Below are 27,475 nucleotides of genomic sequence, written 5' to 3' on the forward strand. Positions count from 1 at the left end.
GTGTCTCTGAGTGTGGTGGGGCAGGATCGCCTTCCTCAGACGGGTGATGTGTAACCCAAAATCAGGCTTGGGGTTTTCAACGCCTACGGCTGGAGAGTGAGAGCTCGGCAGTGACACGGAGCCATGGGCCGAGTCTGGTTACACCCTGGCAGCGAGGGCCCTGAAGGTACCCTGATACTTAGCGTTGACATGGCACTTAATTAAGGTGTTAATCGGCTAATGAGTGGGCAGGTCGTGCTGCCTGCGGGGCCAGGAGCCTCCTGTGGCACAGGCCAGCTTTGCCTCTGCATGAGCGGGGCAGCGCTGGGGTTGTCCCGTGCCCGCTGATCCCGGCAGTGACCCACGGTCTGGCTGCCGCTCGGCCGGCTCCGCGGGACTCTGCTAACCGCGGCACGAGGGCGGGGCACTCGCGGATGAGCCGGGCCCTGACGCGTGTCCGAAGGGGGAGCCCCGGGCTGAGCCCGCTCGCTCGGGGCCCCGCCCCGCCCCGCCCCGCCCCGCCCCGCCCCGCCCCGCCCCGCCCCGCCCCTCGCGGGCTGTGGAGCGCGGGCGGCGGGCCGGGGCTGTCGGCGGCGGGGTCGGGATGGCGCAGCCCGCGGAAGCCTCGGGCCACACAGCGACCGCCAGCGCCAGCATGGACAACAACGTCCTGGCCATCGTCATCGCCGCCAGTGAGTGGCGGGCGGGGGCTCCGGCGGTGCCGGGAGTGAAGCGGGGTCGGCCGCCGGGCGGGATCGGCCTCTGCCGGTGCCTCCCGGGCTGTGCCGATAAGGCGATACCTGGGGACGGGCGGGGGAGAGGTCGCTGCAGCAGCCGGTCCTAATCCGGGCGGGGTCCCGCTGTCTCGCCAGACTGGAGCCGGAGCGGAGCGGAGGCGGGGGCTGGCGTGCGGGTGGGCTTCGCGGGTGGGCCGAGTGGGAGCCGCGGGGTCCCGGAACGCTGGCGAACCGGCGCCCTGCCGTAGTGCTGAGGGAGCCGAGAGCGCCGGGCGAGAGACGGTGGGTGCCGGTGCTGGTCCCCGCGGGGCTGTCCCTGCCGCCGCAGTCCAGGATGGGGTGAGCCCCTCCTGGCTCTGCAGGTTGTTCACCGTCTGGTAGGGAGAAAGATGCTGGACACAAAGGGGCTTTAGCGCTCTTGAGACGGGCAGCAGGTGGAATCGGCTTCTCAGGGGCTTCTCCAAGCGGCAGCCGCGGGGCGAGAGCGGGCGGCAGGAGGAGGCCCACGGGACCGTCGAACCACCGGCTCTCTCGTCTCTCTCGTCTCTTGGCAGCGGTGTCCACCTCCGTCTTCATCGTGGCGATCCTCATCCTGCTGCTGCTCTTGTACCATCGGGATCCCATGTGCTGCCAGTTCCTCTGCTCCTGCCGCCTTTTGCAGACTCCCAGCCAGTATGTGAGTGTCCTCCGAGTCCTTCCTCTCTTCCTCCTGCCCACGAGTCCCCCTCTGTCCCCTGAGCTCCTGTTCCCTTGTGCTGGGTCTGTGGGGCTGCACTGCCAGGTTACTGTCCTGCAGCCTCGCTGGAATTGTTGATGGATGTGGGTCCTCCAAGCAGACCTGGTCTCTGCCACCTCCTTGCTCCCACTCTATCCAAGAGATCCATCCATCCACCCACCCAGTTCTGCCTGGTTGTGCCATTGTGGCTGCATCTCCAAGGCCCAACACTAAAAGGCTTGCCTGCTCTCCACACAGCTCGGGAGAGAGGTTCTCCTCCCCCTGCATAGTCATGTGTGGGGTCGGACTGTGCTTTATAGGAAGGGGCCCAGCAGGGAAGGGAGCTGGAAGCTGAGGGAAAAGGCAGACAAAGCCACCCGCATCCCTGACAACTGGCTCTCTTGTGCACAGCTCCAGGGGAAGGAGCAGTGAGACACAAAGCGCTTTTGCTCACATCTGTAATTTCCTAGGGCTGGCTTTCAACTAGGGAAGCTGATGGAAAAAGAGCAGCGTTTGTAGCCAGTGTTGCTTTTATGGCAGTGACTGCCTGGGGAAAGCTCAGCCTCCAGAGCTGCAAGGATGGCTTTTGAGGGGAGGCCTGCAGTCCCTGGGAGAAGAGTGGACATTCAGACTCATTAGCAAGGGCTGCAGAGACTAGTGCTATGAAAGGCAAATCTAATAGTCCAGCACAGGCTGAGAAGTCCCCACCAGAAATCACAGTGGAAATAGGCTGCACTGATGGTGTCCTTGTCTGATTGTCTCCACTCCTTTCCCTCTCTTCCCTCCTGTAGCCTGCCCATGGCACACATTGAGAGCAGGTCCTGCTGCTGTGCTCCCTTGCCCTGTGGAACTGCTCTGAGGCAGTGTGGGATGCTTCCTGAGCTCTGAGGTGGAAACTTCAAGCAGGCATCTTGCCTTTAGCAAAGGACTGTGCAGAAGGATAGATGCAAAGAATTATATAAGGAAAAGGAACACATAACGTATTTCCTTCAGAAAAAGAGAAGCAGTTGTAGTGTGTGAGGCAGCTTTTGGGCAGGAATAGTTGCACTGGTTTTGCTCATGAGTTATTGAACCAACAGTTGGATGCTGTTTTCCTGCAGCTTCTGTAGTTGTGCTGTAGAGCCAAGACAAACAGCTCCTTGCTTGTTAAGAGCAACAGTAAATCCTCATAGTCCTCCTTGGGCATCCCTGGTTGCCCTGAGAGTCTCTGGGCTGGTTTCTGCTGGCAGAGATGGGGTTTTCTGAGAGCAAGGTAAAGCCATGGCTCAAGTCCTGGCTCTGGCTCCAGGGGCTGTTCTCTGTGAACAGGATTTCTGCTCACTGTTGCTCAATGTCTTGACAGGGAATCCAGTTTAACTGGAACAAGACAGCTTGGGAACAACACAACTATTGCCCTGTAGATTTGCTTGCTGCATTATCCTGAAATGACAAGCTCAGCAGATAAGAGCTAACAAATTCTGTAACCCTGAGCATGTGATGGAGCTCTTATCTACACCAGCAGAATAGTTGGATTGTTTTTTGTTGTACCCCAAAAAGAGATGGTTCCGCTGATTTTCAATGAAACCGTGCCCTGGGGCCCAGACTGTCCCTCTGGCTATGCTCTGCTCCAGCTGGCTCCAGCCCTTGGAGCAGACCCTACACTGCCAGGGAAGATGTGCTGGAGCTGTTGGTGCCACTGAACAGGCAGGGGCTGCTGCCAGCAGTGAGAGCTGCAGGAGGGAGCTACTCTTCCTCTGCCAGGGTCTTGCTGTCCTATGAGAGCTGGTTGAGCTCTGCTCTCTGCTGGGAAGGATGGGAGGGATTTTGGCTTTGCTCATGTCCTCCTCATTCCAGGACCGCCCCCCACCCTACTTCAGCAGCAGCCAGCAGCTGGTGGGACCCCAGCGTGGAGCCTCACGGCTGGAGAGCACTGCTGAGAACCCTGGCATGCAGGTGATGGTGATGGCAGGGCCCCTGCTGGGACCTGGGTGGGAATGGTGCTCATAGGCTTGGAGAGAGACTCTGGTTATGGAGTTTGCCTGGGGCAGAAGGTGCTGGGCAGCATCTTCTGGTGCTATCCCACAACTTTGGGAAGTGCTGCCAGTATGTAAAAAACCCCAGGGGTAGGCAGCATGTGGAGGGAAGGAATATTGCAGAAGATACCATAGTGCCCTGAGGTGTTTGTGCATGAAGTGGCAGTGGTAGATGCTGGGGGCTTGGGATCCTGCGGTGCAGGTCATGGTGTAATTGCCCCCTGGGAGGGTGGATATCCTCTCTGGGTGTTCAAAGGAGCCTACAACTACCTACAGCTTTGAACCCTGAATTAACGCAGGGTTGCACCAGGACACAAACTTCTAGTGATGAGAGCCACCATCACACTGACCCTTTTCCGGGGATGGACATTTCTAGGGAGATGAGCTCTTCTGTGTCGGACCCCCCAGCACGTACCAGCTCCCATCCTGGGAGCAGCCCCGCCTGCCCAGCTACGAGAGTGTGCGGAAGAAAGATCGCCAGCGGGAAATCCATCAGATGATTGCCGACAGGTTTGGGCTGTGGGCAGAGCCATCGCAGGAGGTGAGCTCCCCTCCCTGCAGTGGGGGGCTGGCAGAAGCCCATGGCAGTCACCACTGTGGTTCATATCTGTGTCTTGCTTCACAGTTGGTGGTAGTTGAGGACTCTGTGCTCTGTGATTGCCTTCCTGATAGCTTTTATCTCTGGGAAAGCACAAAGTGTATTGGGAGGCTCCTTTGGTGTACATCTGTGCTGGTTAATGATCTATCTCTCCTCCCCCAGTGCATTTGCAGAAATGCCTGTACCAGGAGGCAGGGAAAAGCCCCATGGAGAAACGGCAGGCTCTTCAGATCACCTGCTCCATACAAGTCCAGGCTGGGAGCGTTATTTTTGGATCTCTAAGGTTTTCATGGGTTCTTGCTTCCTTCTCCCTGCAGGACACTCCTAGGGAGTAATCTTGGTATTACCTTGAAGTGTTTATGGCTTATTTATGAGCAGGAGGCTTTGCTTGTTATGATATTTAAGATTTGCACTCCCACAATGTAACAGGGAAAAGTGAGTGCATCCTGCCAAGTAGGTCTTGTGGCAGCATCCTTAGATGCTCCCGTTCAGAGACCTCATTGTCTAAAGCAGGACAAAAACTTTTGAAACCCTGAGTAAAGCATTAAAAGTTCACTGATTTACCTGGATTTTGAGCTCTTAAAGCTGTACCATAAAGCCTGGCATAGTTAGCCCTTGCCACTCAGTGTTTGGAGCTACCTGCCTGAAAAGTTCCAGCTTGATATAGTGGAAGGTGTCCCTGTCCATACAGGGGTTGGAACTGAATGATCTTTAAGGTCCCTTGCAACCCAAACCATTCTGTAATTCTATGAAACCTGGGCATTGAGGGCACAGGAGAGTAAAGTTCCAAAGACAAGTAGTTGAGGAACAGCACTGGAAGCTCTTCCCACAACATCGTCATGCAACTTCCCATCACCTGTGGGGAGAAAGCTAGCACAGCTCTGCCTAAAGAAATGTGACAAGGCCTGGAGGTTCCTCTCTCTCTGCAGTGAGACTTGCTGCCAAAACCTGGGTACAACACCTGGTTTGTAGGTACTTCTGTAAATCCCATAATTTTTCTTTAGTCAAGGGAAAACAAATTACAGCCCTCTCCCAACAAAAGTCAAGTTTGTTTTGGCCTTCTGCCAAGTCCTTGAAAGGGAACAGGGAAGAGCAGGAACCTGTCACGGAGTGTGAGGGGAGAATGTGTCTCTCAGCAGGTTTGTGCCGTATTCCCGACCGATGCTGTCATCTCCAGGTGTCCCCCAGCCTATAGCTGGCTACGCTGGAGGACTGTGGGGGTTTAATTTCAGGCTGGTGGCAGTTGTGAGCCTTTTCATCTGCTCTGTAAGAAGAGATGGGATAATCTCCTGCTTATTTCTGATCCACTGTAATGCTCTTCCTCTCTCCTCAACAGATGCCACCTCCTTATGAGCATGCTCTGAGGCATCCTCCAGCTTTCTCAGGAACAGGAATAAGCTCAGAGACCTTGGACAGACATGGTGTTCCAGACCCTTTCCATGCCCCCCTCAGCTACCAAACTCAGCGGAATACTGCAGTGTAAGGCCTTGGCCTCAGTGTACTGCTGCTTCCCATTCTGTCAGCAACTGAAGTGCCTGGGATACCATTTTCCTCCACAGTGAATGGCCAAACCTTCACCCAGATCCACAATCAGCTGGAAACATAGGCAATACCAACCCAGCCAGTGACATCCCTCTTGCAGCACAAGAACAACCACAGAGCCATTGCTGAGTACTGCACTGAGCAGTGGAACCAGGGATATCTGCTCATTCTGTCAAACAGCAAAGGTAAAGGTCTAGCTGCCGGTGCTGCACAGGGCAAAGCCAAGGGGAATGTCTGCTAGGCCAGAGCTCCTTCGGAGCAGCATTTCATACCTCTGTGAGGCAGCACTGCTGGCTGTACATAGGATAAGACCTCAGGCACTGGTGATTTTGTGCTGCTTCACCTGTTTCTTAGGTTATCAAGTGTTTTACTGTATCTGGATTACCTGCCATGTGGAAGTCCTCACCTGTGAGTGGCAGAAGGCATGTGCCTTGGAGCACTGCTGCATGCTCTGGCACCAACGGCCTCTGACTGACAGCCGTTCTGTACAGAGCCTACATATGGATCTGGAGAGGCTCCATGGGTTATACCCAAATATAGACCAGCAAGATGAACCATGGGACTGGATTTGCAGGCTGGGAAAGGACAGATGCATGGACTGAATAGCTGGAGGTCTACATGAAGACTGTGAAGCACAGGTGGACACGTGGCTGACCCAGTTCACCTGGTCTTCTGAATAGCAGAAGAACTGTCTAAATAATGTCAACACTGGTGTCCTTACATTACTGATTTTGATAACTTGTTTTCTACTGCAGAGTCAATGTTTCAAATTGTTTACAAACATGTAGATAAAATTAGATCAGCTTAGGCACAACCCATTGGGGCTCCTTTATTTTGAGCAATACAAGCTCAAAAATGTCACCTAATGTCTCAAAAGGATGAGTATCCTGGATAATGCTCTATCATACACCTCCACCTGCTGAGGCTTCAAATACTAGCCCAGATTGGGCATCTTGCCAGGCCCCCTGAACTCATTACTGAGTTAGAATTAGGCCTGTGAACTTGCCTCACATGGGCAGTATATGGCACACTCAGATATTTAAGTTAAGCATTGAGGTGAGTGAGCTAGAGGGAAAAATCCAGCTTCTGGGTACACAGCATAGGTGCATGTGGAAAAGGATCTGTTCTGTAGTATTGTCAATTAAGGTACTAGTAGAACAGTAATGACTAAAATTGAGCAAAAATAGAGGGAATTATTAGCAGGACAAGTACTGAAACAAGTGTGATTATAGAGGGAATTCATCCAATGGCACAACAGACCAGGCTCTCCAGATATTACATGACCATGGTAACACAATTCCATGAGCAGCTAAGACCTTCAGCTACCCCACAGCATTTATTAAACACTCATAAATGTCAGCGGGTGATCTCAGTGCCTCAACACGGATCACAAGCACTTCAGGAACAAAACCAAATCCTAAAATGGTATCTTCAGAGCCTCTCTTCTCTTCAGATGCCAGTATAGCTGTGGTCTGTTCTTTCCATCTGTGCCCACATGACACAGGAGGTTCACAGCATGTTGATGAGTTTGAAGCTTCCTACTTCTGCAGTAGGGACAACATTGATAAAAGTTTTATAAAGGATTGCTCCTTTGGGCAGCTGGCAGATCACATCCCTGCTCTCGCTGCTGCGGGGTGGGGGCACATAGACCTCTTTGGTGTATCTCACAATCCCATCCTCCAGGGCATAGAGTGTCTTGTTACGGCCCATGCCCACCTGGGAGAGGATGAAGAGCATTAGAAGGGAGAGGCTGGACATCCACGACTAAAGCAGATCTGATCATTGGTCTGCCTTGTTTGATATCCTGGCTTCAACAGCATCTGTTGCTTTATTTTTTAAAATAAAACCACACAACTTGCTTCCAGCAAGCAGTTTGCAATGGTGCTCAGTATGAGATATGAGACACCCATTCCACCCGGGAGCACAAATGCCCAGTCAGGTCACAGAAGTGTTCTGGGATATCAATTACTTGCATACCTTCCCTGAGTCCCATGAGCACAGGTGAGGCTCTGAGCAGGCTCTGTGACTAATACCACAGAACACAGGGATGAGCATTAAGAATGAGAATGAAAGAGAGGAGGCAGTGATTGTGGGACTCTGGGGGGGACTGCTGTTCTCTGAGAACCAAAGAGAGAGAAAAGGCCTTACGTGAGCGCCAGGATGCCAGCGGATCAACCGCTGCGTAGCCAAAATGTTTCCTGCATGGACAAATGCACCTGCAACAGAGTGACACAGTCAGGCTGCAGAGAAAGAGCTTCCAGAGCCCTGGCAGAACACAAATCATTCCGGGACTTTCAAATCCCAGCTTTCTGTAGGTATTTTCTAAGGAAAAATTACTTCAAATGTTAAAAGCATCTGAACGAAAATGCTGTTAGCAGAAAATAAAAGGGCAATGGATAGACAATAGCAAAAAGTCAAATCTCTGAAAAGATTGCTTCTAGGGTACAAGGAATTTTCTGGCTGCTGAAGGTATTTGTTTTATTACATTTACATTGATATGTTTCCATCAGCAAAGATAGTAATTATTAAGCACTAAACTGCAAGAATCTGCACTTTGGCACTTCTGCTAAGCTTTGTAATTCTCCTTTGTAAACACTGGAAATGCTCAGTTCTTCCACCCAGTGTGGGGGAAAAGTGCAGTGCAGCTATGAGGTGTCTCACAGTGTTCCCTCCTCCTGGGCTCTGGAGAGGCAAAGTTAGAACCAAAGTACATTTTCTGTAGGCAATTTTGGCTGGCAGCCGGCAGGCTCATGGTGGGGGGAGTTGACTCACCCTGCCCTCCCACAAACAACCCTTGATCATGAGGTTTCACTGGAAACCTTCTTTCTCCTGGAAAAGTACCCTGCCCACCTTCTCCTGAAACACTCAGCAACTGACACATATCAGGGGAGAGCAGCTGTGAAGAACCCAGTGAAATGCAAATAAGATACTCAGACCTACCTTCGACTTTTTTGAACCCATAACGTTTCCCCGGGCTGCGGCCACCTAGGTTTTTCGAGCTGCCCCCACTTTTCTTAGAAGCCCATCTGACAGCAACCAGGGTTGTATGGTGAGTGGTTAGAACTAGGTTAGGAGAAAGAACAACATCAGCTGGAAAAACTATTATACATAATTCCTTCTGCCAGATGTAAAGGAAGACAGGCTTTAAAGTTAAAGGCAAAGGAAAGCCCTGGGACAAACAAAAAGTACTTCCAAGACAAATTAGACCAAAATGGCCTAAGTTCCGTGGAAAAAAGCCACATCTCAAGTGCTGCTGCTGCCCAGGTAAGAACAAAATTCTCAGCAACCATGTTAAATCATGTGCACAAATTCCTGTTTGGTTCTTGTAAAATGCAGCACACATGTCATTGGTTGCTGTGGATTGCTCTTATAGTGCTTTGAGAAAAGATGGGTTGTGATTTGTTTCAGTTTCCCCTTTGACCAAATGGCACTTACTTACAGTTACATCCTGAAATCTTATAAATGAGCAGACTCCCAGTCTGGAAAATATATAAACATCTATGACCAGCCAGAAACAGTCTGAAGAGTATCCAGAAGGAGTATAAAGGTTGGGCTTGTTGGTATCAGAGGTCTTTTCCAACCTTAATGATTCTGTAATTCTATGATTAAAAGCTCTAAGAAGGAATACAGAGCCCTGGAAGTGGCAAAAAGGGAGTCTGGAGCACAGTTTTTTCATTAATCCTCCCAGTTTAAGGGAAGTGTTAAGGCCAGGTTGAACAGGGCTTGGAGCAACCAGGTCTAGTGAAAGGTGCCCCTACCCATGGCAGGGGTTAGGAACTGGGTGATCTTTAAGTTCTCTCCCAATCCAAGCCATCATTGTCTTAAAAATCTCTTCAGTACCACCTCTTATGCAGGTAGGAGACAAACCTAATTCTTCTGAATCCCTCTATTTAGCCTGTTAAGCAGCAGGTTAGTGCAGAACAATGGTTCCTTAACCTGAGCAAAACCACTAGTTTAACTTAATTAAATCGTCACGGATACCCAATGAGTTGGAAATGTCCCACCACTGGAAGCGTTCAAGCACAGGCTGGGTGGGGCTTACTGCAACCTGCTCTGATGGAAGGGACCTCTGCCCATGGCAGGGAATTGGATCAAGATAACCTTTAAGGTTCCTTCCAACCCAAACCTGTCCATAATTCTAAGAAATACTGTTGAGGAAAGGTTACAAAACCCATTAATTTCATGACATGACCCATTAAGTAAATTAAAGCCTCCGAGACTTGACGATTTACAGGAAATTAGACAAAGACGAAGCATAGTTACAGTTTCACATACACAAACCCCCCCACTGCCATCACCACAGCTTCGCCTCAGCTCCAGGGGAAAGCCTCGGTCTCGAGCTATCGGTGGTGACGTCCTACCAGGGGCGCGACGTCCCGCAGGGTGACCTCCCTGGGGCACCTTCTCTCGAGCTCATCCCTCCCACTCCCCAGAGGGAAGCCAGACCGCCGCTCCCCACCCCTCAGAGGGTAATGAGCTGACACAAGCCCTCACTCACACAGCCTTCCCAGCGCCGCCATCTTGAGGGCGCTACGTCCCCGCCTCCGCCCGGTGGGAAGGCGACAAGCGCGCGCGCTGGGCGGCGATTGGTCCGGACGCTAGCGAGGGTGCGCGCTCGGACCAATCGCCACCCACTGCACGCGCCTCCGGGCCAACCAGCGGCCGGCGCGGGCTTTCCCCTCAGGCGGGCGCCGGTGCCCCTGAGGAGACGGGGGAGATGGCGGAGAGCGAGTCGGGATCTGAGAGCAGCGAAGAGGAGAACCTGCCCTCCTTCGCCTACCTGCTACAGCCGTCCCCATTCCTCGGCGAGCCGAGCCGCCCGCGGTCACCATCTCCTGATCCTAAGGTGGCAGAGGTCAAGATGGTGAGCAGCGAGAGGGAAGAGGGGGTGGACGTCGTCCCTTTGCACGAGAGGGTCAAGATGAGAGTGGGAGCGGACCCTGAGCCTTTCAACCTGGGCGCTGATGATAAAGGAGAAGCATCGGGACTTTGTGCTAGTGGTGACCTGATGGATCCTGGAAGCAAAGGGCTTTGTCAAGACCTGACGCCGTCTAAAGAAGTAGCTTGTGATAGTGAGAATGGTACACGCAGTGTTGAGAGATCCTCCTTGTGCTCCTTGCCAATCGACTCTGACATCCCTAGTACCCCCCCGGTAAGCAGAGAACGGCCAGAAACATCGCTCCCTCTCAAGAAGCGACAATATAGTCCGAAGGAACGGGAGGCAATCTGCCAGAATGCGTGGCAGAGAAGGAAGGAGCAAGAAGCAAAGAGGAGGAAGCAAGAGGAGGAGAAAGAGAGGAAGAGAGCCGTTGCCAATATGCTGAAAGCTCAGCGGCCAGGAGAGTGCCAGAAATACATAACAGTGGTGCTAGATCCAGGTAGTTGTCCTCACAGTCTGCAGCTGCCTTGTACTGACTGTTGTCTCCTCTCTCTGGAGGCCTGACCCGTGCATCGATTTCAGTCATCTTACAGGTAGAAGGTGGCGAGCAGATCCTTAGTGCTTTGCAGGCTGCCAATTATTCCTGTGTGTTTGAGAACCACGCTGTTCCCTGCAGCATCACCTGGAGGAGAAAGACAGTGACATCACAGGTATATGAGCAAAATTTTGATAATCTCGTCATTTTCCTCGTGTGTTATTTGCAGTCATTAGTAATTGTATTTAGCAACCCAAGTGAACACCCTCTAATTTCACTGCTCAGAGATTTGAGTGGGAGTCTGAGTGAATTCTAAACAGACTGTGGCCTGTTTGTTTTCATATCTGAACAGATGGGAGGAGGAGATGAATGGACAGAAGAACCAAATGTTCTGGTTCTGCTTGGCCTGGAGGAGTTTTTGTCCATGGTTCACAGCTACAAGCAAGTGAGAATGCTTATGACTTTTTGTGCTCCTGAACATGCCTTGATGTAAAACCGGTCTTTTGCCATCCCTCTTAGTGGCAGGAAGGTTTTGGTGTGGGAGGAATGCAGTGTTTCATTGAAACAGAAATCTGGGTTTAGAAGCCATTAATGGGCTGTATAATGTATAGTTCTGACAAGCTTTCTTTGCTAGTTAAAATTTTTCACACATTCCTCTGAAGAGTTACATTGTTACATCAAGTGGTTTGGGGTTTTTTTTTGTTTTGTTTTGTTTTGTGGGTTTTTTTTTGTTTTTTTTTTTAATTCTTTCTGCTCTAACTTTACATGGGATCAAGTATTGCCTGCTTGCCCTGAAGATCAAGAGTGAATGGACTCATCTGCAGACCTACAACCAGGGCAATAATTTGCTGTGCTTCTCTGTATACCTCAAAATGGTTTAATTCCTTATTTTTCCCATTCATCTTTGTAGAATGCTGATGGCTGTGCAGAAAGGCAGAAGGAAACCCTGCAGAGCTATGTGGCTCATATGATGGAAAAAATGCCTGGGAGAATTCTGGCTCTGGCAGTAGTTGGAGTAGAAAATTATTTCAGGTCAGACTTCTTCCCTCCAGATATTTCTGTGTTCTCTCTTGAAAAATGCCATAGGTGTTTATGTTAATTCCTTCTAGCAAAGACTGGAGTATAAGAGGTATTCCCAGAACTGCTCCACCACTTTTTATACAGAAATGGAAGCAAAGGTCCATCCAGACTGTCACCCCACTCTTACTTTACTCTTTTTAGGTCTCTTCAAGTTCAGCCAAAACAAAGGCTGCGACAGACAGCAGCAAGTGGAAATCAAGAGAAACGGGGAGAAAGGAGAAAAAAGGAAGTTAAGGATTCTAGCTTGAACTTATCCAGAATGGATGTGAAAGAAGTGAGTGCTTTTAAAACACATGCAACCTTCATCTGTTGTCTCCCAGTATTTGAACATTTGACCCAGTCACACAATTTTGTACATGGGAGTACGTGGCTTTCATTATTCATTTGTCCATCAGCCTATGGACAGAACTCTTTGGGTTCAGCTCCCCACTGCTCAGTCATGTACCTGTTCCCACACAGACTGATGTGTCTCATTCACCTGGATACTGATGTCAGTCGCAGCACCTCTTGCCCTTCATGGTCCATTGGCAAAGCCCACTGGTGGTGGCGTGTTCGTTACAAGAACCACAGAGGAGCTGAGGCAGCTCAGAGGACACTGAGGTGGTATTACCTGTCAGGAGACAGACTGCCCCTAAATACTTCAGTGTCTTAAGTTTAACTGTTCCCAAAATGGAGAGAGAATGAAGGTTCTTGTCCTACAGCAGGATGTTTGTGACCCTTTTCTGCTTCAGACAAATATGGAATTTGATGCAACAAGACTGATTGTGCCATTTGTTGTTCCCTATGGTGATACAGGCCCTGGTGGATCTACAGCTGAGCACACAAGTCCAAATCAGCATTTTTGAGAGCAGTGAGGAGCTTGGGGAATATGCCACTATGTGCACAAAAGCTGTGGCTGAGGCACCGTACAAGTGAGTAAGCAGAGGAGGTTTGGTCCTACCTTTGGAAAGGCTGCACTTTATTCTACTGGGAAGGAATAGCAGGTACAATGCAGAGTATAATGGTTCCTAAAGCTGCAGGTGACAGAGCATCTGCTCTTGCAGCTCCTTCAACACAGGACTTGTTCTTGAAATTGATGTCTTGCCCACAGAGGGGTCAGGACAGACCCTGGTTTCATAGTCACAGGCTGGCTTGGGTTGGAAGGGACCTTAAAGATGATCTAATCCAATGGCAGGGACACCTACTACACTGGGTTGCTTAGTGCTCCATCCAACCTGGCATTGAACGCTTCCAGGGATGGGGTATCTGCAACTTCTTTGAGTATCTGCAACTTCTTTGGGCAATTTGTTCTGGTGCCTCACCACCTTCAGGTTTCACACTGGAGCCTTGACATCAAGTAGAGCTCTTGTTCTGAGCCAGATTTTTGGAGTGGGAAGGGAATACGAGTAGGGTTGGCTCTTAGAGTGTCAGCTTTTCTTCTTCAGTGTGTAATGAAGAGACATGCCTGAGAATGAACCACTTGACTCTTTCCATTGATAAGGGAGGATAACAGCTTGTTGCACAGTGATAGCTAAGAAAGCTATCTTGTGCAGTCTCACACAATCCTGGCATTCCTATCACAGCAGCTGCTGGATTTTCATGTCAGCCATGACAAGAGATGAGCTGTCATTAAAAATTACATCTAAAAGTGTTTTGTTATAGTTGACTGCCAGAAGTTGAATTCTTGTTTATCACTTTGTCTGCAAGTTGACTTTGTCTGCACTGCTCCTGCAAGTTGATGTGTCAGGATTGCTGCTGAGTACGGGATTGTTTCTTTTTCAGGAGCAATCTGGGTCTTAAAGAAATTGGTAGTGCATGTAAAGAAAACAGGGTCAAATTATTCATGTTTCCTTTGATGCCAGTTGTGTCTCTGACAGCTCAAGTGAGGGACAGCGCTCTGGCTCTGTGACAACAGATGGCAGGGATAGGATTTTCTTCACAGCCTCATTGTCTCATTTGCCTCCTCATTGCTTGTTCTCCCTAGGCAAGAGCGAGAGAACACAGGGTTCTCTTTCTACTTGGAGAAGGACTGTTGCAGAGGGGTGAAGGTGGATCCTTCTGGAAAGGGTCTCTTGAAAGTTTGGAAGAGGCAGATACAGCAATTTAACCGTGTCAGCTCTGAGATGGCTGAGGCCATCGTGTCTGCCTACCCTTCTCCTCAGCTTCTGATCCAGGTGAGGATGCCTCAGGGATACCCAGCACTGTGTGCAGGCAGCCAGCTCATGCAGGGAGTGGAAGAAATTATTTAATCAGTATTAAATTAGACATAGTGATTCTGCATGAGCTATTCAGTAAGTTAGTGAAGGAACCGCTTCCTTGGCATCCACTGTTCTGGCTTCCCACTGAGGGAGCAGCACTGGCTTCACTCTCCAAGCTCATAGATGGGACTTGGGCAGAGACCAAGTGAAAAATGAGTGGACATTGTGGAAGGGCAGAGCAGGTACAGGTGCCTAGCTTTGATTGGTTTTTTATCAATGGATGCAAGTGGGTGATCCCATTGTTGCCTTTGTGTTGCTTTCAGGCTTATGAGAAATGCTCCTCGGACCAGGAGCGGGAGAACATGCTGGCCAATATCCCTGTGCACCGTGGGGAGGGTGTGACAGCCACCTCCCGGCGCATTGGGCCAGAACTGTCCCGACGCATCTATCTGCAGATGACTTCCCACGATCCCGACCTCTGTCTGGATTTTACTGGGTAGCACAGGGAAAAAGGGTTGTACTGTTTGTTCAGTTAACTGTTCCGTTTTGGATTTCACTGGGTAGCTCCAGGGAATAAGGGTTTTTACCATTTGTCTGGTCAAGTTTTCAGTTTTCTTCTGTGAAGAAGTGCTTAGATAACACTCATTGATCCTTGTTTAAAGACTTGAAACACATTAAGACTTTATTGTAGCAGAAAAAAGTTGGATAAAGTTGCTGAATAGCAGGAGTTTACACAAGAAAGATGGTGAACATCTTCCCTAAGCACATGAGTTGCACACAGCTTATAGTACTGATGTTGTTTTAATTGTCTTCCTATAAAATAAATAATTTTGAAGAATAACCTTTGCTTCTTAACATGGTGTCTTGAATATAGACAGGTATGTCCTCTGTTGAAAGGAATACTTCCTGTTGCTCTCCTGAACTGCAAGGACTTACCTTCTCCCTCCTTTGGGACAAATCCTGAAGCTAGAGCAACATGGTGCTGCTCCCCCAACACCTGTTCTAGAGAGGCGAAAGAACTTTACCTCACAAAACAGACTCTCGTTGTTCCACTGTAGCAGATGGGAATGAGTAAGACTAATTTTCAGATACAAGTTTAGAGTGCTCTGATTCAGTCTCCAGACGCCTTAATCTAGAGAAGGTCTTGAAATCTGATTATATGCACTGGAATTATGAGGTCTAAACAGTTGGCACAAAAAGCTTCCTTTTAATTAGACTGGGGACCACGGCCTGTCCGTGCAGCCATCAGCACTTATGCGCACGCAAGGACAGTTGAGGGTTTTTGTAACAGCATTGCTGAGAATTAAACTGCATCCCATGTGTGGAAGTTAACTCTTTGGAACCCTGCTGCCTCCAGTGGAAAAATCCCAACCTGCCCTGCTTGTTCTAGGCATCCAGCTGGAGCCCTGGCCTGACCAGAAGTGCTGCTAACCTGAATCTATAAATTGTATAAGCCCATGCTTACCAACCTATGTAACACTCATCTGGATGTTGGCAGGAAGGGCTGCATGGAGGAAACATTGCTTTAGATGCTGTTTGTAATTTTCCTGAACATTTCTGGATAGAGAGTAAGGATATTTTAAAGAATGGGATGAGCTAGACATCCAAAGCAAAGCTTAAAAGTGTTTGAAGGAAGCTTTGAGAACATGCACCTTCCTAAAGCAGAGGCACCCCTTCCTTCCTTTAATCTGACACTTGTGCTGCTGCTCTCTCCTGTGCGATATTCAGGGAACCACAATCTTATAATCGGGTTACAGACAAATGAGGGTTTACTGCTGTGATGGTTTCCCCATAGCACTGCTCCTGGCAGCAATAATCCCAGGTATGAGAACAGGGAACGATTCTGGAGACCAGTGTAGAATGTCTCAGTGGAGCCTGTAGAACAGATATTCTCTCATTTTAAGAACTCACAAAGCTCTTAAGGATATGAAAAACTTCTGCTTGATGGGAGTTAAGGAAATTTTAAAATGAATTTTAAATAATTTTTAAGGAAATTCTAAATAATTCACAGACCATTGCAGAGGTGAGTTTTCCTCTTGAGATGCAAACCACCAAACTTCCCAGCCTTTCCCCACCCCCGAGGCTTCCCCTTTCCTGCCAGCAGTGCTCCCACAGTGCCACCCAGTGCTGCCTCTGCAGCTGCAGCAGGCAGGAATTATTCACATGTACTTGGAAATCATTTGTGGCTGTTCCTAAAAGGCCTAATTAAAATGAAAACTATGTTAATAACATAAACATCCAGTTCAGACAAATTGCTGTGAAAACTTGTATTGAAAATTTTCAGCTTCTTTCAATAGCACATCAGCCTCTTTGCTCCAACATAGGGATGCACAGCCATCCTACATGCCTGTAATTGGTCCTGGAGTGTGGCCTTAGTCTATTATTCCCATACAGCCATACCACCATTCTTAGCACAAACAGAAATGAGAGCAAGGAACGGATATGTATTAAAAACTTTCCACCTCTAGCTCAGAGCTACAGCTGTCTCACCCAGATGCTGTGAGAGCTGCTTGTTCCCATTCCTATAGACTGTCAGCTTCCTGTACCTCACAATCCTGGTGGACACAACTTGGAGGCAAGGAGTGGTAACAAGTTTAGGTTAATGTGCACAAATAAAGGGAGTTACAGGCCGACTGAGAGACATGCACAACAAAGATAGTTTGAACAATAGCTCTGCTCTGTGGAGTGGACCAGCAAACCAACGCTGACTGGTTCAAAGTAGTTTCATCAGAACACAATTCCATAGGAATTCTGGCTGCGTAGATGGTGGAAGAAGATGCTGATGAAGCAAGAGCCCATCCAGGACAATCACTGGTGCGAGTTGTGCTGTAGCATGTTCTGCAGGGTTTTGTGGTTCTGCAGAGCAGCCAGCACGTCCTCGTAGAGGGTGTTCACACTGACGCACAGAGGTTGATGCTGCAGCTCCGTCAGCTTGCAGGTAGCCAGGGTACAGAGGATGCAGAACAGCACAAAGAGCAGGACTCTCAGCACTGACCGCGACCACGACGGCTTATGCCGGGGGGGCTGAGGGGGACGGGAGCTGGAGGCCGGCTCTGCAGCGAGAACGTGAACAGGACAGAATGTGAGGAATTAATCAACTATAACAGGCTATGCTCACAAACAAACTTCAGGTAAGACACTTAATCCTCTGCTGCAGCTGGCTTTTGTTGTGAATTTTCATCACTTAGCTCTGATAAATAAGTAGATGTGCAGGATGTAACTGCTTAGGATGAAAAGTTTCAGATCCAGTTTCACAGGCGAAGGGGATGTAAAGCACCTCTGTGTTGCACAAGATCTAATTACGCAAATGTAGCTCAGTAGACTTAAGAAAAAAATGAGTGGAGGGAAGTTCTCATTAGAAACAGCTGGAGAACTTCATGACTTGTAGCTTCACAGTAAATGGTAACACAGGAAAAGGGGAAAAGTGCACAGCACCAGAGTTTATCAGAACTCCTGTAAGTTCCACCCTACCCTCACACCCATCTTCCAGTCTCCCAGTACCTGGGCTGCATGAAAGCAATTCTGGCAGCATCACAATCTGATGACAGTGAAACCTGGCACAACCCCACCCAAAACAGACACTACTTACTTCGGGTGTGTAATGTTTCCTTCTTAGTTTTCTTTTCCATCTCCTGTTTTGCAGCTTTCTGAGCATCGTACTCCCGCCTTCTGCGCTCCTTTTCCTCTGCCTTCTCTCGCTTCCGCAGTTCTTTCTCCAGAGCCTCCTTTGCTCGCTGTTCTGCTTCACGTTTCTTCTCCATTTCTGGGGATTAACAGCAAGTTTTTCCCTTTTATGCAAAGGGTTGTCATTGCCATTTTCCTTATTACCATATTATCCCAGCTGGAATGAGGAAACCAATTAAACAACTATCCTCTTTTTTTATCATTTTATTTAGTATTACATACCTTGCATTTTGTTCTGCTTTTCTTTCATGTTTTATAGGTAACCTATAGCACATTCCTTCTAGAAATTTAACTATTCCTCAGGCCAAGAAATCACAAACACTACCCCCCTGCTATATTTCTCCCTCCAGCCCTTTTACCCTACTATTCCCTGAGTACTTTGGGTTTGGGTGGCTACAAGTATGTGTTAGATGGCAATTTATTAGATGGTGATCAGAATGCTTGGGTGTGTTAGACAGACGAAGAGCAGTCCTCAGCAGACAGCATGTGGGGGCTCTTCATCCCTACCTCTCTCTGCCTGGAGTTTCTGCTGCCGTTGTCGATCTTGCTCAGACTGGATTGCTTTCATGTGCTGCAGTACCTTAAATAGCCAAGAAAACAACCTGAGGGCTGTGCAAGAAGCCTAGTGGCACAGTCAGTTCTGAACAGAACAGATGGAGTATGGCTGAGAATAGGTAGCTGGGGGTGACCCCCAACCCTCACCTATCCCTACAGCTACAGCTCTGAAAATAACTCACAACTTATGTGAGTCTGTTGTTTAAAAACAAATCTTCCCATTAAAAACAAACATGGCAAACTGGTGCTCCATGATACAGAGGATCACAGAACATTTCTATTTATGTTTGCCAGAAGTTCTCCAGAGGTTTTGCACTATCAGCACAGGCATGGATTACTATGTCTGATTATGCCTCCACTTTCTTGGCAACCAGCATTTAATCCTCTCTTAACTCCTCAAATGGAGAAGCATCCTCCTCAGCCAGGTGTTTGCTCTCCACAGGCACAACAGCAGGGGAGTCAGTGCAGTGGACCTGCACCTCACTCCCTGAAGAAACTTCAGGCTCCTGCAGCAGCTGCCAATCTTGCTAAGCAAACAGAGGAAGAATCACTGGCAAAGCTATGAAAGGAAAAAAAAAAATTAGAATAAAATGAGACTCCTTACCTTGACAGCAGCCTGCTTACACTGCTTTTCATCCAGACAGTCTCCTGCCACTTTTGCCAGGACAGGATCCAGGGGATTGTCCTTCAGATCCAGCCACTTCAGGTTCTGCAAAAAGGCACAACAAAGGGGAGGCTGTAAGAGCACAGCAGTCTTGGAATTATTTAAGAGATCCAAAGCAGAAGCAAAGAACTGCTTAGTTTTCACAATAATGAAAGAGGTACAGAAGATGAGCAGAGATGTTTTCAATAGACTGCGAGGATTTTTACTGAGCTGCAGTGCAGACCCAGCTGAATTTTGGAATGGGTAGTCAGCAGGATGGATGTTTTACCAGAGAAATCAACTTGAGCAGGATCACAAGACCATGGGCTGCATCCCAAAGCTTTACGTAACTGCCCAGCAAACAGTTTTACCTTGAGCTGTGCAAAGCTGACTGGCAGGGTGACCAAGCGGTTGTTCAGGAGGTCCAAGTGCTGCAGATTGACCAGGCGGCCAAAGTCCAAGGGCAGCTGTTGCAACCGATTTTTACTCAAATCCAGTTTCACCAGATGCATCAAACTGCAGAAGTCTGACTAAAACCCAAACAAAGAAAACCCAGAGAAAGCTGGTCAGCACCTTTATGGAAGAACCTAAGTGGGAAATATGTGGAGACACCCTGCACCTCAAATCAGGCACAAATCCTTGACTTACTACAGGACTGTGATGGAGGAAAATCACTCTCCTCCTTTGCCTTGGAAGATGGAGGTGAGACACGGTGGGACAGATAAGACAGACCAAAAAGGTTATGGATGACAATATGACAGGAACAAACCCAAGTCTCCACTGCTGATGAAACTCCTCTGTATTCACCTGGGGATGCTCTGGAAGGAATGTACTGCAATCTTCACACAGTTCAACCCTGTACTCTCTCCTGCCTCAGCCAAATCCACTGCCAGCACTGACAACTGAGTCATTCAGCCACCCCAGAGCAGCGAAAGTGCCAGTTCCACAGTGCCTGGTGAGCCTCTACTGAAGCACCAGCTATCTTTCCAAATATTTCCCAGCAGATTCATCCCCACGGAGGCTCTCCAGCACCTTACCGGCAAGGAAATGAGGTTGTTACAGGACAAATCCAAGACAGTAGCTTTCGGAAGAGCAGCCTGAAAGACAAATAAGGCACTGAATGAACATGGACGTTCACCCGACCCCCTCTGACACCTGTTCTGCTTCGGCCTCTGCGGTTTCTCCCGCGTCAGTCTCCATCCCCCGCGGCTGCTCCGAGGTCACGTCATCTCCGGATCCATCTCTGTGTCCAAAAAGGTTCTTATCCCAGGACAGCAGTAACTAGCGGCTGCCGGGCCCGCGGGACACAGAACCTCACTGCTTTAGATACCTGCAGGCCAGGTCACAAGCCCCCAGCACATCCGGCTCCCCTACGCTGCTCCTTCCCGGGGACCGGGAGCCGGTCCCCACCTCTGCCGGGGCCCACGGCCGGAGACTCACCAACTCCCGCACCGGCACCTCATTCAGGTCGCAGAGGCTCAGGTCCAGCTCGTTCCCGTCTAGCTTGTCCTTCAGGCTGAGCCCCTTGCCCCGCGACATGGCTCAGTAGGCGGCTGCTCACGGGAGATGCTGCTCGGCACGGGGAGGCGGCGCGTCTCGGTTCGGAGCGGCTCAGCACAGCACAGCACAGCACAGTACAGCACAGCACAGCCCAGCCCAGCCCGTCGCGTCCCGTCCCGTCCTGTCCCGGCGTGGCACGGCCCGGCCCCGCCACCTACTTCCGCGGCCACGTCCGCGCGGGCCCCGCCAGCCGCCGCCGGGGCGCCGAGCGCGCCCGCTGCCGGCCCGGAGCGGGGCCGCACTGCTCGCACCGGCACCAGCGCCGCTAAACACCTACAAATTGTTTTAAGAAAGGATGTTATCTGATGTTTGATCTCAGATTACTTTCAAACCTAAGTAAAAAAAAGGCGATTTAGTCCCCGAAGTAGAGAGCAGCTAATAAGCTCTAAACGCTGTCTTAGACGAATTCTTGTTGGTAGAGTTGTCTTGTTAAGGTTTAAGGCTTGATCTGATGATCTCAGACTTAATGGGAGGATAACAAAGCTTGGGAAGAAGGATGTGCTACTGATAGCGGGAACAAGGAATGCAGGATTTATGGGCTACAAGGACATTAGGCAGAATCCCTAAGACAAGGAAGAAACTAATAAAGCTAACTCAGCAATTGGGTTGAATCAGCTCCAGGCAGGTAAAATGTAGTTTTGTCAGGGGCAGATTGTGACCACCTACTCATGGCCACAGACCCAGGAAAACCACCAACCCAAAAGAGGAGAAGGACTATGACTGGACTAATTAGCATGGGAAGCGAAAGAATCATTGAACAATGGAAGATAGAATACTAATTGATATGAGAACTAGGTAACTTGTAGCCAATGAACATTAATGCCTTTTGTTTGCTAAAATATATAAGTAGTCAAAAATTCTGACAGCTGTCATGATGGCTTTGTGGATTTGCCATCTGGAGCAGAACTGTGAATAGGTGAAATCAAATACCTCAATTCTGGGTGTGGGTTGGCCTTTTGCACACTGGGTGGCAGAGCTTATTTTGGGAAACACTGGCATAGCTCAGGGCATTCTTGCAGCTGTCCCACCACCCCTGGAACCCTGGCCAGGTTGGCAGTAGTTTAGATCTGGGCTACCTGAAACAGCCCTGCAGAAGGCAGGAGAACTCCCAGCCAAGACCCATGAGTAGGGGAGGTTTTGCATCCAGTCACATCTCCTGACACACACCACCATGCACAGAACCAACCAGTTTATGGCCAATAATCCCAACAGAAACCTAGGGATGTGTACCTTGTTTTGCAATATCTGATACAGCTGCTTATATCTGTCCACACTCTCCCTAATCCAGGGGGAGAATTCCCTCTCAGTTGGGCTATTACATTACCCCACAATGTCTCGTCACAGGAGGAACACTTAATGGATATTCCTGCTTTGCTCCCAAGGCTTCAGTCCCACAGGAGCAGAGCACTCTTCTCTGTGGAGTCTGTGGAGAAAGTCAGTGAAAGAGAAAGGAGCCTGGAGCAGAGCCAGATTAGTGTTACCTGGTACTGGGATTACAGCAAGGACTAACCATTTCCTGACCTCTGTGCTGTTTGTGATGTTTGGGACAAACATCACAAATACACATTGCAAAGATGTTTCCACTACTGCAGCACATCTACCCTCTGGATGCATTAGTTTGTTTTTAAGCTGCCAGTGAATTTCTTCCAACACCCAGAAGCCAGCATTAGCTCACTACTGAGGTAACTAAGGCCACAGGATTCTCTGAATAAAGCCACCCCAAAGCAGCACACAAGGATTTGCCTCATAGGAACTACAATAAAGTCTGCCTGAGGTTGAGGTGCTCCTGTCCAGGAGATGATGAAAGTTTTTCAGAGCATGTTATTGTTCTTCCATATGTGATCAGAAATTACAGAGAGGAGCAAGGTCTACTTATCCAAGAATCTCCCCCCATACCTCAGCTTTTCACAATAATGTTTGCTGTTGGAGAAAAGGGCCGGAGAAGACTTGGTCCAGAGAGTGGTGGGGAAGCCAAATCTCCAAGGCAGGCAGCTGATTACTGATCCCTTGTTACCCTGAGCCAGCGAGGGATTCATGTGATGTGCTGTGCTGTTCCCTTCCATGGCTGGGAGGCACCAAATACAGTCCTGCTCTGGAGAACAAAACCCAGAGGGGCTCTGAGGGGGCCTGAGCAAGACCCTCTGCATATCTGGGAAAGGTTTTTGTCAATGCAATGCTACAGAGACTGAAATCCGTGTTTCCACAAATCCAAGAGCCATTGGCTCCTAGCAAAACCAAACAAGGGTGTAGATGGTTACAAAACATACCTACTTACTTGTGATTAACAGATTTTAAAATCTTGATTAGAAATGAATGGTACCTTATGCAATGGTGTACCTTATGCAAGGAAATGTTACTGCTTCAGGGGTCCTTTGCTTTCCTCTCTAGCCAAAACTACTACAATCTCAAATAAATGTACCCAAATGTTAAGATCACATTAATTTCTGCATAATTCATGGTTTAATTCTTTCTTTAACCGGGATTCACCCTCTGGCCTAATGATAATAATGTGGGAAGATCAAGCCAAAAGTAATTTTTATTTTTATTTATTACAGGTTGGCATCAAAATTTTTTTCCTCTGTGGTTATACAATACCGAGAGCTCTGATGCTCCATCAGCACAAAGACAGTTGCTCTGCTCTGGCCAAACAGTGGAAGGACAACTTCTGGCCACAGATGTCACACAGCTTTACATTCCCTGTGGGAATCCAAAAACTCACCTTGCTGCTGAGTTCAGTGGGACTGACTGGAAGAGGCTAGAAAGACTCCGTGCATGTAGACTAGAAAGACTTTGAAACTCCACAAGACAAAGACAAAGCATAGCACAAGGCACATCTGTGCACTCTGTCAGGGGTTGCAAGAACATTAGCAAGGAGAAGGGAGCAGGAAATGCTGAGGGAAGTGAGGAACATAGTAGATCTAATTGTAATCTAGCAATCCTTACTGGGCCTGAGCTGACCATGCCAGCCTGGGGTTGGAGACCATTCCCAGACTCTTTGAAGATCTCTGTGACCCCTCTGCCGCCAAGGCCAATTTTTCACATTTCAAGGGAAAAAACTCTCCCTTTCCCTAACAAAGAAGACATTGTCACTGCTGCCACCAAACAAATTCCTTGTGAACTAGATGCACATTGGGGAAAATCTTTAATTTCTAAAAGTGTCAGACACTAGAGATCTGGTGGCAGTTGGTATTTCAGTCTGTTACAAGCACATTTTTGGCTTTGATGTCTGAGATTCACCATTCTGAGGTTGATATTTATGCTCTTGTCCGTCAGCACCATTGTGCTTGATGTGATACAAATAAACTGTGTCACCTCTTCAGTATCAGTGCTGCTGCAGAGCTCAGCAGCACCACACTCCTTACCTGGTGCCTGCCCACACCTCTACACTTAGGTGAGGGGGGTCTCAGCCTGCCCAGCCCTGGAGCAGCTCTGCAGTTCCTAGTTGGTCTCTTCTCCTCCAGAGGGAGTTCCTAAAGGCAGTAGTGGGGTGCCAACTGATAACTCATCGAGGGGATAGGGTGGAGGCCAGATAGTGACTCAACAGGGCTAGGGCACCAAGTGATACAATGGGAGACAGGTGGAGGCAAATGATGGTGGTTATCTTGCACCAAAGTCCATCTCTACTCATTTGAGTCGAGGGGCTTATTTGGGGCGTAACAGTGGTTGGGTCAGACTGATGGAACAGGCTGGGAAGAAGGGATAATGGAGTGGAAACGTACAGGGAAGAAATTGTGATGGACATCTTGGGCTGGGGACCGGCAGAGGACGGGGCAGGTGCCCAGCGGGACTGTGGGGGTTCCGTCTGAGCCACCAGTTCCTCTCGCACACCGGGCAGGGCGGACGCTTTCTCTGCTTCCCTTCCCACCGTTGCCTCCTCCCGGCCGGCGAAGGGTCCCGGGGCCGCGGGGAGCCGTGGGCGGGGCGGAGCGGGGCCGGGGCGGGCCAAGGAGTGCTGCGCCCCGGGCACCGAGCGGCCGAACGAGACGGGACAGGACAGAACGGGCCGGGTCGGGGCCTGCCGGGTGCTCGGGTGCTGCTACCGCTGACGGAATGGCCGCGGCCCGTCTGGCAGCCCTGCCCCGGCGCGGGCTGCAGCTCCTGCGCCGGGCGGGCGAGCGGCGGGGAGCCCCGCGGGGCAGGTAGGGATGGGCTGGGGAGCGGGGGGTGCGGGCTATAGTGGGTAGAGGGCTGTGGGGCTATAGCGGGTGGGTAGCTGTAGGGGACTGGGGCTAAATTGATAGGAATCAAAGGGGAAAGGGGGCTGTAGGGGATAGGGGGCCTGTGGATGAGAAGGTATGGGGGCTATAGGTGGCAGAGGGCTCTGGGGTTGGGAAGCTGTAGGGCACAGAGGCTGCAGAGGATGGAGACCATGTGTGATGGCGGCCTATAGGGAAGCTGCAGAGCGCTGTGGGTGTCCAGCTAGGCCAGTGGCTGTATGCAGGGAGGGCATATTCATCTCTGTGTGTAACCCTTGGCTCCCCTAAAACCCCTCCAAAGTGGCAGAAGGCAGGCTGTATCCCTGGATCTGCTTCGCCCCAGCTTGGGAGTGTGCCAGGGGCAGGCATGAGTCCTGAACCACAGGCAAAGGGAAGTGGAGGCATGGCAAGGGCTGAACTTTGTGCAGCAGCTCCATCTAGATTGCAGCAATGTGAAACGTATCAAATCACTTCCCCATCCTCCTTCAGGGCTCTGACTTGCAGTCAGTGTCCCTGTCCCCCTGTGGTCCTGCAGCCCCCAGGGAGCTGGGTGACCCTGCAGGTCCAGGACACCAAGAAGCTCTGGGGGTTTGGAAGTCAAGCCAGTTCTTTGCCTGGCTTTTCTTCAGTGCTGCCTCTTGGAGCAAGTTCATGGAAAAAAAAAAAAAAAGGGAAGTAAAAAAGAAATGGGAAGTATCTGGTTTTGAGAAAGGCTCTGAAGGATTAGCTGATATTCAGGGTGGTAATCACTGGGATCAATGACTTCCAGTGAGCAATTCCAAGAACCAGGTGGGCCATTCCTTGTTTTTTTTTACAGATGGGGTTTAGGTGGGTTTTTTCAGCTAGTTTGACATTAGGAGTGAAGTGGTGAAGCCACTTCATCATAGGTTTGTGAAGATTGCCTTCTCAGAATCTGTTCTTAGGAAATAGGATGAGGAAGGAAGCATGACAGCGTTCACTGCAGCTCATTCCAGCCCAGAATTGAAACTGAGGGACACAAAGCCCTTGGAGAGAGAAAGCATGTATTTAGAGAGTAAACTCTAGTAATGTTATAAAAAAAGTTTATTGAATTCTGCTCCTAGGCTTGTTTATCCTTTTGGCAGGGAGAGTGCAGAGGGCAGGGAGGTACAGTGGAAAGCAAAACCAGAAAGTTGCTGTAGGAGGAGTCTGAAAACTCTGGGAGCTTGATCTCTCCTTAAACGAAAATAATAATAATATTTTAAAAAAGTTGTATGTATCTGATTAACTCTTTAGTCAATAGATTAAAACAGAAGTGAGGACAGAGCAGAGTTAATTTTCATCACCCTTTAATTGCAGTCATATTACAGAAAAGACGCAAAAGCTCTTGTTTTGGGGAGAGATGCTCTTGGTAGATGTCCATGAGCAAAGGAACTGGCAGAATCTGTGAACCTCTCAAAGTATGAACTCTGTTTTTGGGACAATTCCCAAGCTCTGGACAATTTCCCACAGGTGCAGATGTGATGGCACCACAGGGCAGGTCAGTGTCCTTCACATTACAAAGGGGACAGGAGCTTATACTCCCTTGTTTTCTCTCTCATCCCTTTTGATAATTTCTGTACAAACTGGTAAAGAGTTAAAGGTGAAAACAGAGCTGGTTATCTTATGTCAACAACTCCAGACTGTTGACTGGGGCTGTTTAGAGAAAAATGCAAACAGCTTCTAGGATTAGGCCAGAGTGTTTGCTTCAGTCTTATCATTTCTTCTCCCTGCCATCAGGCAGAAGAGCTCTGGGTTTGCTGGGATTTGGCTGCTCTCCTGCCTTTTGCTGGGAAGAGGAGGAGGATGCATTCTTCCCAGATCTCTGATGTCTCTCTGTTAAGCTGTGTTGCTGAACTCGAGGGTTCTGGAGTTTTGTGGGAACAGCCTGTGGATTAGGCTGGCTCATTTGCAGGCTGTCTTGCTGCTGAAACGTGCTGCTAACAAAAGGCATGTGCTCTCCTAAAGCCATGGTTTACAGTGCTGACACCCAAGAGCAAGCAGAGTTTTATCTGCTCTCCTTTGGCTGAGTCAGAGAAATGAGAGCTAGTGTAATATCAGACCATGGGTCTTGTTTTATTTCCAGCAGCACCAGATGCTTTGTAGGAAGAGGTGAAGGGTGAATTGCTTGTTTTCTGTAACAAAGATGAACACAGAGATTATTTCTAAATCCTTTGGACTCTTTCTTTCTAGAGGTCTTTTGATACATTCTCTCAGATCAGATTCAAGATACACTTGCTGCTGGCTGTAGGCAGGAGGGAGACCAGCCCTATGTGATTTCCAGCATGATGCTGCTGATAATGAACATAACTTGTGTCTGCCTCCTTCATTCCACTCCTGACCCTCAGTTCTTCCAAAAGGCTGCTGTGTTTTATCCCACACATTTCACTTCTGCCACTGTCAAAGCGATACAGAAATGCTGAAGCAGATGGGAATGTCAGACCAGAATTTGGGGAGTTCAGACTCAATGGTAGCTGAGAATTTTGCTTTAATGCATTTGAAGAAATTATGTGAGTTAGTGCTTTGAGAGGAGTCAGTGACTGGCTTATGAGCATGAGATATCTTAGCCTTCTTAGCCTCTCATTT

General features: G+C 49.3%; 5 protein-coding genes across 6 annotated transcripts in view; 3 read left to right on the top strand and 2 right to left on the bottom strand.

Annotated features, from left to right (window-relative positions):
- Positions 1–526: 526 nt before the first annotated feature.
- Positions 527–7,451, top strand: LOC132336823 (uncharacterized). The gene is made up of 5 exons (XM_059864714.1): positions 527–671; positions 1,271–1,392; positions 3,265–3,363; positions 3,820–3,984; positions 5,378–7,451. The coding sequence occupies exons 1-5, from the start codon at positions 584–586 to the stop codon at positions 5,522–5,524; spliced, it is 621 nt and encodes a 206-aa protein (XP_059720697.1). The 5' UTR covers positions 527–583; the 3' UTR covers positions 5,525–7,451.
- Positions 6,901–10,164, bottom strand: MRPL27 (mitochondrial ribosomal protein L27). The gene is made up of 4 exons (XM_059864715.1): positions 10,082–10,164; positions 8,524–8,646; positions 7,732–7,799; positions 6,901–7,299 (listed from the first exon to the last, which is right to left on the bottom strand). Exons 1-4 carry the CDS (start codon positions 10,101–10,103, stop codon positions 7,093–7,095), a joined length of 420 nt encoding a protein of 139 aa, XP_059720698.1. The 5' UTR covers positions 10,104–10,164; the 3' UTR covers positions 6,901–7,092.
- Positions 10,165–10,263: 99 nt separating this feature from the next.
- EME1 (essential meiotic structure-specific endonuclease 1) lies at positions 10,264–15,095 on the top strand. The gene is made up of 8 exons (XM_059864711.1): positions 10,264–10,961; positions 11,045–11,172; positions 11,350–11,442; positions 11,908–12,029; positions 12,219–12,351; positions 12,873–12,988; positions 14,041–14,230; positions 14,578–15,095. Exons 1-8 carry the CDS (start codon positions 10,301–10,303, stop codon positions 14,752–14,754), a joined length of 1,620 nt encoding a protein of 539 aa, XP_059720694.1. The 5' UTR covers positions 10,264–10,300; the 3' UTR covers positions 14,755–15,095.
- Positions 15,096–16,506: 1,411 nt separating this feature from the next.
- LRRC59 (leucine rich repeat containing 59) lies at positions 16,507–20,860 on the bottom strand. 2 transcript variants are annotated; one of them, XM_059864713.1, is made up of 8 exons: positions 20,577–20,860; positions 20,174–20,233; positions 19,785–19,824; positions 19,508–19,666; positions 19,098–19,202; positions 18,446–18,518; positions 17,844–18,017; positions 16,507–17,307 (listed from the first exon to the last, which is right to left on the bottom strand). In XM_059864713.1, exons 1-8 carry the CDS (start codon positions 20,597–20,599, stop codon positions 17,063–17,065), a joined length of 879 nt encoding a protein of 292 aa, XP_059720696.1. In that variant the 5' UTR covers positions 20,600–20,860; the 3' UTR covers positions 16,507–17,062. The 2 variants fall into 2 exon arrangements, with proteins under 2 accessions (XP_059720696.1, XP_059720695.1); XM_059864712.1 differs by lacking the exon at positions 19,785–19,824 and having other exon boundaries at positions 20,577–20,858.
- Positions 20,861–24,642: 3,782 nt separating this feature from the next.
- Positions 24,643–27,475, top strand: part of ACSF2 (acyl-CoA synthetase family member 2) — a 36,616-nt gene continuing 33,783 nt past the window's right edge. The window contains exon 1 of the mRNA XM_059864703.1: positions 24,643–24,835. Within this exon, the coding sequence (XP_059720686.1) occupies positions 24,747–24,835 (89 nt within the window). The 5' untranslated portion in view covers positions 24,643–24,746. The remainder of the gene's footprint in view (positions 24,836–27,475) is intronic.

This window comes from Haemorhous mexicanus, chromosome 20 (genome assembly GCF_027477595.1).
Source record: "Haemorhous mexicanus isolate bHaeMex1 chromosome 20, bHaeMex1.pri, whole genome shotgun sequence".
Taxonomy (NCBI): Eukaryota; Metazoa; Chordata; class Aves; order Passeriformes; family Fringillidae; genus Haemorhous; species Haemorhous mexicanus.

Coding starts and splice junctions, on each gene's coding strand:
- LRRC59 (XM_059864712.1), bottom strand. CDS start 20,675: ATGTCGCGGGGCAAGGGGCTCAGCCTGAAGGACAAGCTAGACGGGAAC. Junction 19,203..19,507: donor TCAGCTTTGCACAGCTCAAG/GTAAAACTGTTT, acceptor GCCTTTTTGCAG/AACCTGAAGTGGCTGGATCT. Junction 18,519..19,097: donor GTAAGCAGGCTGCTGTCAAG/GTAAGGAGTCTC, acceptor TGGCTATTTAAG/GTACTGCAGCACATGAAAGC.
- EME1 (XM_059864711.1), top strand. CDS start 10,301: ATGGCGGAGAGCGAGTCGGGATCTGAGAGCAGCGAAGAGGAGAACCTG. Junction 10,962..11,044: donor AACAGTGGTGCTAGATCCAG/GTAGTTGTCCTC, acceptor CATCGATTTCAG/TCATCTTACAGGTAGAAGGT. Junction 12,352..12,872: donor CCAGAATGGATGTGAAAGAA/GTGAGTGCTTTT, acceptor ATGGTGATACAG/GCCCTGGTGGATCTACAGCT.
- MRPL27 (XM_059864715.1), bottom strand. CDS start 10,103: ATGGCGGCGCTGGGAAGGCTGT. Junction 8,647..10,081: donor GGCGGCGCTGGGAAGGCTGT/GTGAGTGAGGGC, acceptor CTCCTAACCTAG/TTCTAACCACTCACCATACA. Junction 7,800..8,523: donor TGGGTTCAAAAAAGTCGAAG/GTAGGTCTGAGT, acceptor ACTCTGTTGCAG/GTGCATTTGTCCATGCAGGA.
- LOC132336823 (XM_059864714.1), top strand. CDS start 584: ATGGCGCAGCCCGCGGAAGCCTCGGGCCACACAGCGACCGCCAGCGCC. Junction 672..1,270: donor GGCCATCGTCATCGCCGCCA/GTGAGTGGCGGG, acceptor GTCTCTTGGCAG/CGGTGTCCACCTCCGTCTTC. Junction 1,393..3,264: donor TGCAGACTCCCAGCCAGTAT/GTGAGTGTCCTC, acceptor TCCTCATTCCAG/GACCGCCCCCCACCCTACTT.